At 30.1% G+C, this 10,595-nt stretch overlaps 2 protein-coding genes across 2 annotated transcripts; one reads left to right on the forward strand and one right to left on the reverse strand.

Annotated features, from left to right (window-relative positions):
* Positions 1 to 1,498: 1,498 nt before the first annotated feature.
* On the forward strand, positions 1,499 to 2,205 carry LOC121263201. Its single transcript, XM_041166035.1, has 2 exons — positions 1,499 to 1,767; positions 2,057 to 2,205. Exons 1-2 carry the CDS (start codon positions 1,609 to 1,611, stop codon positions 2,180 to 2,182), a joined length of 285 nt encoding a protein of 94 aa, XP_041021969.1. The 5' UTR covers positions 1,499 to 1,608; the 3' UTR covers positions 2,183 to 2,205.
* A 627-nt stretch (positions 2,206 to 2,832) lies between these two features.
* Positions 2,833 to 10,305, reverse strand: LOC121262875 (probable rhamnogalacturonate lyase B). The gene is given in 16 exon segments (XM_041165541.1): positions 2,833 to 3,154; positions 3,276 to 3,402; positions 3,975 to 4,091; positions 4,276 to 4,432; positions 4,565 to 4,706; positions 5,095 to 5,135; positions 5,138 to 5,184; positions 5,672 to 5,778; positions 6,637 to 6,801; positions 8,030 to 8,200; positions 8,430 to 8,571; positions 8,686 to 8,805; positions 8,943 to 9,062; positions 9,248 to 9,307; positions 9,487 to 9,608; positions 9,944 to 10,305. Coding segments are annotated over 16 exon segments (1,914 nt in total). The 5' UTR covers positions 9,983 to 10,305; the 3' UTR covers positions 2,833 to 2,917.
* Positions 10,306 to 10,595: the final 290 nt, after the last annotated feature.

The raw sequence follows: 10,595 nt of genomic DNA on the forward strand, positions 1-10,595 counted from the left end.
ATGAGATTTTAAAAAATGGGAGAAAAAAAATTTAAATACAAAAATTTACAAAATTAAAAGATGGTTAAAATTTTTTTAATTATTTTTGTAGAGCAAATCCATAAGAAAGAAAACGAAATAAGAGGGTTTTTAAAAAATTGAATTACTTTTTGTATTTTGTTTGAAAGTTTAGAAAATTTTTTATTATTAAGTAATAATTAAATAAAAAAGTTGAAAAGTTAAAAATTTGAAATTAAGAAAATCTGAATGATGTTTAGATGTTAATATGAGATAAAATAAAATGATATGAAATGAAATGATTTAAAAGGTTTATGAAACCAAGTCAGGGATTAATGATACAATCGGCCCAAAATTATCCATAAGCCCTTTACATCCATGATGTCTCATGAGTGTTATGTTTAATTAGGGCTCGTTTTGATTCTAAGATGATATAAAAAATTTGTGAATAATAGTAAAATGATTTGTAAATAATAATGAGATTGTTTGAGTCAAATTTTTACTTTGAGATCTGAAAAGATTGAATTGTTTTTTTTGTTTTGTTTTAAAATTTGGGAAAATTTTAATGATTAGATAATAAAATTGAATATTTAAAATTAAAAATAATTATATTTGTAGTATTTGAATGTTGAGATGAGAAAAATAGAATAAGATGCGATGAGACCATATTGTAATCTAAGTGAGACCTTATTGTAAGAGGAATGAATGTTATTTTTAGATGTAGTTATTTTTTAATATTTAATCTATAAAATTATTTAATGTAAGATGAGTGATATTGTTTTAAATTAAATAGCCAAATTCAAAACAACATAATTACCAAATAAATGTTTGTCTGGTTTGGTTACATAGATCAAATTATATCATCTTATCTCATCTCATATAATCATTACAACTTTTTATAACTCTCACACAAAATATAATAAACAATTCAATTTTTTCAAATATCAAAACAAATATTATATTAAAAACTTATATTATAATAATATTTTATTTAACTTATAACTTTTATCTCGTCTCATTTATATAACCAAACAAGTATTATTTTAAAATTGGGATTGTGGAAAAGAAAGAAGCAAAAAATTGTTTCCAATATTATTATATTCACAACTTTGCCAATTTGATCATATTTTTTTGACAATATTATTATATTTTGAGTAATGTTACATGCAGTCGTGGAATGCACAAGCACTGTACGTCATTTTAAAAAAGAGTAGGATTTACAATTAAAAAAATAATTTTTTTTCATATGAGTTATATATTTATTTATTTTTTTAAATAATTGTATAATATTTATACATTATTGTAACTACTATTTTTTCACAAAAAATGGCTCATAGACCGTGTTTATGGGTGAAAATGAGGTGGGTTCTGATTAGGGTTGGTCCAGCCCGAACCACTGGGCTTGACCCGCTAGATTATTTCCAGCGAGGCCCAAGGATTTTCATTCCGCTGGCTCGAGAATGAATACGTGGGTGGGGTCTAAAGCTGACACGTAGAGGAAGAAGCTGCACGAACGTGTAGCCCTCGAGAAGAAAGCAGTCGTCGGTCGAATAAGTTTTTTAGCTCTTCAACCCAATCCGTCACGGATTCATTACGGAGAGAGCGAGAGCGATGGAAGAGATCAGGTCTTCGCCACCGCCGGCGGAAGCCTCGGCTAAGAGAAAACCACGATCGTCAGCAGCAATGTCAAGAATGAAGAAGGACTGCTTGTGGTTTTCAACTTCGATGCAAGAGTGTTTTAGCTATGTCAAAGCCTCCTTCACAGGCCTGGTACTCATTTCGCTCTCCCCTCTTCATTGTTTCTTCTGCTGATCTGCTTCCTTACCAGTTTCCTACATGTTTACCCACACGCATGATGGTATTCTAAATAGTGAAAATTGATACATACGAATATTAATTTTGAGAAGACCTTATAATTAATTATACCCAAAGTACTAAAACAGAAAACAAAAAAGATTTCAGATAATTAAGAGCTGCTGTATGTATACGTGTGTGTGTGCGCGCGCGCGTGCGTGTTGTGGGTCTATCCGTTGTTTTGATGTGTGAAAATGGGAAAAAGGCGAAGAAGATGACGGCAAGGAACGAGAGAGAAGCGAGTGAAGCAGACCTAAGGGCTGCCAAGATGCAGGTCGAAGCTGCTGATGCTGCCGAGGAAACAAAGAAGGGACTTGAAAAAACTATGTAATATATTGTGCATAACTATTTATATCCAAATGCTAAGTCTTTTTTTTTTTTTTTGGAAATATATCCAAATGCTAAGTTAAATGTACTTTTGGGGCTTAATATATATGCATGTATGCAGATGTTAATTTGCCTATTACGAGGACCTTGGATACCTTTTCCCTATGTTAGTTCAGGATCCAACCTCTCCGGTGGAAACAATTTAGAGAAATAATTTTATAAAAATAAAATCATAAATTGACGTGTTTTAATGTGATACTTCATATTATAAAATTATTTTTTTTATGAAATAGATTTAACATATCATATAAAATCATATTAGTTTGCAAATTTATTTTTATAAAATCTGTTTATGACTATAATAGTTCTCAACAATTTATAGTACTGTAACATTAATTCATATTGTGGGACCTCGTGGTACTAGGTTTGAGATTGGTCTCATTAATTTCATATCGGAACTAACTCACCCCTAGTTTTATATAATAAATATATTCATCATTAATCATTTACTCATCATTCTATGATATGGTATTAAATAATAGGTTTATAAGTGAAATATAATAAATAGTCTTCAATCATCTAATGCTACATCATAAGATGATAAAAATTGAGATAATAAATAACATTACTCAATTTTATATATAGAATTAAGTATTGGGTTTATACACTCAAATATTGAAGATGTGCATGCATGTAATGTACAACACCTATAAACGACTGATACAAATCTAGTAGCTAGCTAGGAAGGTGGGCCTTCAAAACGAATGTAGTCATACATGATCCCCTGAAGAGGGCCGGTGACCGATGTTTGTGTAAGGAAAATGGTATTGTCCCCAATCAGGAGCAAAGCGCCTGGCACTTCAACGTTGTACAGCCGGTACAGTCCATGGATTCCATGTCTGGCAATTGTGTTGTCGTGCCCAATTACTCCAGTTGTAAACATGGGAGGGTTTGCTTCAGGATCGTTTACACGAACCTTTTTTCGAGGGAAAAGGGAAAATAAAAATGAAATAGAACACATTGGATTTAATGACTATAATCAATTATATATGCATGCATGCATGCATATGCTCACGATCAACGCTCAAGGTCCAAACCTGTAATTCAGAGGCATTCACTGTTGCAAGTGCCAATCGCAGTTTATAGACTCCGATTGTATCTACTTGGGGGAGTTGGAACTTGATTTGCCATGTGGTTCCTTGATATGTGTCCTCATCTACTTTCCTAACATACTCGCAACAAAAGTATAATATATATATATATTGAATATTCATGTATTAGTGTGCATAGATATAACTCCTGTTTGGGGGGATAAGAAAGTATCTATCTTTTAACTTAGATATTGACATAACTATAATTAATGCTAGGTGTGTATATATATATATATATATAAAAGTAAAGAGAAATGATATTTTGAGTCATAGGGTGTATTAGATTCGTGTGCTCCATTTGAAAAAAAGTAGATAAATCTGGACTATATAAAAAAATTATTTTTTTTTAATGATAAACTCAACTTTCTTTAAAAAAGAATGCACATAGACTTTGGCCTGGTTTGCTTTCAAGACTAAAATACAAAATTTTGAAAATTTTAAAAACTTCCCATCTAATCATTACAACTTTCTCATATTTCCACACAAAATAAAGTAAACAATTTAACTTTTTCAAATTTTAAAATAAAAATAATATTAAAAAATATATTCTAATAATATTTTATTCAACTTTTTAATTTTAATCTCAACTCATCTCATTTCTAAAAATAAACTTGACCTCAAATAGCTGGGAAGAACTGTTGGTACCTGGTAACCTGAGCAAAAAACCAGTCTTTCGTATAATCATTAACGCCCACTGTGTAAACCAAATCCCCATTGGGATATAAATCTGCATATCTTTCCCACAATCCGTACTGCCTAAACCTGTAAAAACGATGAAATTCATGAGTATGAAAAATGATATATATTTTTTCTTAATTGAAAGATAAGTATATAGAAAACGAAAAATAATGTATTATGTAATGATCAAAACTAACTCGAATGTTGATCATTTATATTATATATTTGTGGTAGTAGTAATTAAGAGCGAGCTGCATATAATATATACCTATCGGGATGATTCACATAAAGCTTGTTGATATACTTTGGATCAGGATCGGGGATGTAGAATTCAGCAGCAGAGCGATTTGGAATCCCTATTTCCCACATTGTAGGACCATCTCTTGGTGGCTCAAATATTAGGTCTCCCAACTTCATATCAGAACCTGTAATATTTTATATATATATATATATATTTATTTATTTATTTATTTATTTTATACAAATTATACTCTTGCATGCATGCATGCTAAATTAAACAAATAATTTGTAACTCTTTGATTAAATAAGAATCAGACCTGCAGTTATGGTAATGACAACATCACACCTATAGTCACCAATAATTCCAGGAATCCATGCATAAAGATTGTAATCGCCTGTTCGTATGTGATTTATGGAGAAACAACCACATGCGTCTGTTTCGGTCCAAAACTGGTAACCCTAGTGAGTCACAGGAGTTTAGAATTGTTATCGTGTTTTAATGTAATGTTAGAGTATATATGAAGTATTCTATTTGAATAAAAATTAGGTCTGCCATTTAAAAATGAATTGTTATGCGCGAGTAAATTTGTCTATTTTTTTCAAAGAGAGTATGCAGAGAGCATGCACACTTTAAAACTGTATAAATCATTTTACTATATTTTATTATCTTTAATAATACCAATTGGTATAATGCATTTATAATGCCTTAAAACTTATCACATGAGTGTAATTGAAGAAGACAAATCTTAAATAAAGAGAACAATCTTTTTCTTAAAATAAATGATGATATATTTATTGTTATACATAATAATAATAATAATGCTTATAATATGATGAGTTAAAATACCTTGCATTCTGTTTGCCAGGATCCAAGCTCTCCAGGTGGGCCAAGCCAACGTAAGCGAAGTTTGCGGGAATACACTCGTCACTCGAATACCTGCGCAAAGCACCCAACTACAATAATCTTTGGTCCTTTTTAAGGTTTTTTTTTTAAGTCATTCTATATGAATATAAAAACTTATATTTACAAATCGATTTAAAGATATTTATTTTGTAAAAGAGTTTAACTTTAAGTTTTTTTATAAATTAAATAAAAATATCTATTAAGAAAAATTATAGTTGTAATCGTAAGTGTGCAAACGTCGCACTAGTACTTTATAAAAAGTGAATAAATATAAAATTCACATAAAAAATTAATTAATTTTTTAATAATAAATTTTATTTTTTTTAAAAATATTTTTACATATTTATAATTATATATAATATGACTCATTTATTAAAAATGAATCTGAAAACAATTGTGTAATTATTATGATATAATCCCAGCAGGACTCGACACAATCATTAATATTGATACAAGAGTTAACGTAAAAGAATCATAGACGGGTCACGGGACATGAGTTGAAGGCGATTAGGGAACTTACCTGTCTTGAATGAGCAATCTACCACTGACACCGCCCCTTTGATCGGATGATGGAAAATCCTCAGAAGCCGGAAAATGGTAGGGCCAGCTTTCAACTTCAATCTTCATCTGAATAAAATGATTCACTTTAAATTAATTAATTTAGTGCTGTCCCATCTAAAGGTTTGGGATTGGAGAGATTACTGTGCAGTGTGCCGCTCCACGCCTCACTTTTATTTTTATTTTTTTAATATATTTAAATATTTTTATAAAATAAAAAAATACATTAATATACTTAAAATCATTTTCTTAATTATTAAATAATTTTTTTTTTTTTTTTTTTTTTTTTTTTTTTTTTTTTTTTTTATCAACGTTCAACTTGAGCAGCTAAATAAAAGAGGCAAAGTAATTTTTCTTTTGAGGTTATATATATATATATATGTTGACAGAGGATCAGGATTTTGAAAAGAGGAATGCGGTCTAATTATGTTAAAAGAGTAGAGTTATTTTTAGAAAATAAAATTATTTTATATACGTCTCATATTTATTTATTTTAAAAAAATTACATGACACTTACATACTTTACAACTTCAAATAGTTTCTTTTTTAACACCCCCCTAATTCTTCTAAAAAAAAAGATATCTTTGACCCCTAAGAGAATTGAAATAACTCCTCTCACCTCCTAAAAACCAATCATGATTACACAATTTTTCTTTTTCCAAAAATATAAAAATATATGTAATCGAGTTCTTGCTAAAACTTAAAATATACATAATTTTTCTTAAAAATTAACATTTTGGCTCCAAAATACTATAAAAGGCAATATATATATATATTTTTAAATTTCATAACATCCGTAACATCATGTATCTCTATATAGGTTAATAAACATGTTGATAACTTCTTTTATTTTGATTCACATTTACAAGTTCTTTTTGTATTGCTATAATATATAATAATCTCTATACCATGTTATGTATTACTCACTTGTGTTTTAGCATCTTCCCAAAGGAAAAATGGGTCACTTGCATGATCATCTGTCGACATAGAATTAAGGTACATAAAAATGGGGCCAAAAACTTTCTTCCATGGCTCGTTGGGCTTCAGTTTGAGTACAAGATCCTCTCCTGCATAATGAGCGCTGAGAAACATCTGTTTGTAACATCTTCATTAGGTTTAACATTATAACAAAATCACATTCCCAGCAATTGAAAAACAATACACATACAATCATTTTCACAATCGTTTACATAACTATATTTTGAATTATCAACATGTTTGTGTAATTAGTTCTAACTAAGGTTGCATATATATATATATATATATATATATATATATATGAGTGTTGCAGATATGCCGCTCCAGCTATACTGCTCACTTTGTCCTATTGATGTGGCAGTACCATCATGTGATGCTACGTAATTTATTAAAAAAAATATAAAAGTGTGTTTAAAATAAAATGGCGTTCGAAAAAATAAAAAGAGGAAGACTGAAATTCTAAATTCCCCCTACTCCTTTTATGATTGCATTTTAATTTTTTTTAATAAATCACATGTCAATAGGACAAAATGAAAAATATAATTGGAATGACATGGTATTAATAGCATTTCTCATATATATATATATATATTTGCACATGTTTTAGGTGCCATTTGAATGGTGAGTTGAGAATGAGTTGAGATGAAAGTTAAAAGTTAAATAAAATATTGTTAGAGTATTATTTTTTAATATTATTATGATTTTGAAATTTGAAAAAGTTGAATTGTTTATTATATTTTGTGTGCAAATTTAAAAAAAAATTATAATAGTGAGATGAGATGAAATGAAATATTTTCATAAACAGGGCAAGCACTCCCAGTGACTCTTGTAAAATACACTTTTCTTTAAAATATAAAAAAAGATGGCCAAAAGTCTCTTTTATTGGATCATTTATTCTATTTTTATTTTACATTCAACTACAGTAAATCATCTACATGTAGAGGTTACTGTTCATTCCTCTAAATAATTTTTTATTATTTATCTCTCATTTCATCCTCTTTCATTTTTATCTTATTTTCATTTTAACTTTTTATCACTTTTGCACCGGCTCTACTCTCTTATCTCTCATCTACTCTCCAACTCTCCGTTTATAGTCCATTCGATTTTTATGTATACAGAAGTTTGATATTGTCAATAATAAAAGTAGGTATTTTTTTATCATATTATTGTATTTTTAAGTAATTTAAAATATTACATTATATATTAAGAAATATTACAAATATATGATGTATAAAGAAATATTTGAAATATATAATGTATAGAAAATATAACTCTGTACTCCACGTGACTACTCTCAAAATTAAGCTTTTTGAACGTGGAATATACACGCAACATTACTTACAGCAAGGTTGACGGGCCCCACATGGGAAGTCAAGTTCTGTTTGATGGGCCCACCCGATCGAAACTCACTGCTAGGTGTGATTTGCCAGAACCCCACGGGCGGGTCGGTACAGATCCATCCATGGACCTGAAGATCTTTGTTCTCACACGAATACTGGTACTTGTCATCCACCTACAACCATAATATTTAACAAATTATTCCCATATATATACAGTACTATAACCTAAACAATTTCAATGATTTGAAAAAAAATTGTATCCCTAGTTGTATATATTGTAATTGTATCAAACTAAAAATGAATAGATTTTTTTTATATTTTTTTACAGTACTGAGACTTCTTTTTTATAAAAAAATTGTACGAAATTTGTATTTGTACAAATCAAAGATTTGTGTACAATACCTCTCCCTTGAACTCCGGCTCCACAGGATTAACGAGCAAGACTGCTTCTGGTGTAGCCAGAGGTTCACATCTTTCTGGCAACCGATCGTCCGGAAGAGGCATGTATCTCTGTCTGTTGTCCGCTATTGCCATGTAGTGAAACCTATATATATATAATTAATTATTTTTAAGAAACCAATATCATGGTTCATAATATAATTAATTAATTCATACATATATATATATATATATATATATATTACATGGGTACGCATACTTGTCTTTTCTGAGTTTGAAGACAATCCTGGTTTGTGGGAGGTTGAAAGGAGGCCATTCCTTTAAGTGATCGTAGATGGCGTAGGTATAGAATCCCGGGGAATTACGTAGCATTATAAACCTACGTACAGATGATCAAACATCATATATATATATATATAACTAATATATAATTAATCATCATCATCATTAATTAATTGCATGCTATATAGCTAGCTAGCCGTGGCATATCGGTGGCATGCATGGAATACAACGTACCTTTTGTCTATATTTAAGGGGACGAGGTTTCCCTGAAGCGAGGGATCCCATAGCCTCGTGAATGAGATCTCTACCTGTTCATCCTTTTCTACTACAATCCTAAAACTGGTTCCTTTGATCCTGCATTCATGCATGGTAATTTGGATTAGTACTTCAACTGCATATCTGCATACATTAAGGAATAATACCCAAAAGAAATGAATATTATAAAGGCAAGGTGGTGCATATATATATATATATATATATATATATATATTTGAAAAAAAATAAAGGCTTTTTAATTCATCGTTGCTTGAGGTACATACACATCGAATGTACCCGTTGTTCCTGTACTTCCTGTTTCACTCCAGACAAGGTCCCAGTACCTACATATTTCACCCAAAATATATATGTAACACATGTAGCTATGTAAAACATTAACAGCCCCTCCTTTTCCTTAAAAGAAGGAAGGAAAAAAAAGAAGATCGAAGAGATCAAATTAAGAAGCTAGACGCCAAGATCTAAGAAAAATTTAAAGAGCAATTTAAATATAAGGAGATTATACCCTCTATTGACCTCCTCATTGAGAACTTCAAGCAAATTGTCGATGCCATTATATTTTATACCAGTCACAATTCCATCTGGATTTGATAATGTTACTTGGAGTATACCATTATCCATTGTCACCTGCACATGAACATATATACAAGAGTCTGATCAACAGATCAAGATCATTACCTAAACTAATTAAAATGTAATATTGATTACTTATAAGTTAGCATGCATTCAGATTAAGATAGTTATAGAAGTTAAGAAGGAGGAGCAAAATGAATTTAGAAGTCCTAATTAATGTGCATATATAAAATGGGAACTTATAATTCATCATCTATATATATATATATAATTAACCCTATCTAATAATTAAAGCTTGTTTATGCATTTGTGTCCACTCTTTAATTTCCATATGTATAAATTTATAAAGAGTGTATGTGTGTATATGTATATACATATACATGACTTACATGGCTGTCCTCAATATACAATTGTACCCCTGCAGACATGGTGATGATGATGCCCTTGGTTCTCTTTTCCTTCTTTTCGCAGATCAAAAAAAGTTCTGAATTTTGGGATGCAGCTTCCGAATCAAGCAGGCAGATTTTGCGAAAAAGGATGGAATGTGTTGAGGAGAGCTAGAAAATCGATCTGATCTGGTACTCCATATATCGATGATCATGATCTATATATATATATGTGTCTTAAATATTATTGCCTCCTCAGTCTGGAAAGATTTTAAGTTTTTAATTTAAAGCTAGCTAGGTAGCTAGCTAGCTTACGTACTGAGTGATAATTGGCTAGGGTTTGCTTGAACTAGAGAGGAAGATATTCATTCTTCAACATTTTCTCTCTTGATTTCTTTGCTCGGTTACCAATGATGTCATAGACGTGCAGGAGTCGCTAGCCATGTGTAAAAAAGCTAATGCACTCCAAATCATGAATAGAGTGTGATCAAAATGAGATACTAATTATATATATATATATATATTTGTTGATCACGGGATTATATATATGTTGATCACGGGATGCAATATTATATATATACATGTTGATCACGGGATGCAATATTATATATATATGATGATCTTGGGCGGGCCATGCACCATGCATGGTCGTTAG

This window comes from Juglans microcarpa x Juglans regia, chromosome 4S (assembly GCF_004785595.1).
Source record: "Juglans microcarpa x Juglans regia isolate MS1-56 chromosome 4S, Jm3101_v1.0, whole genome shotgun sequence".
Lineage (NCBI taxonomy): Eukaryota > Viridiplantae > Streptophyta > Magnoliopsida > Fagales > Juglandaceae > Juglans > Juglans microcarpa x Juglans regia.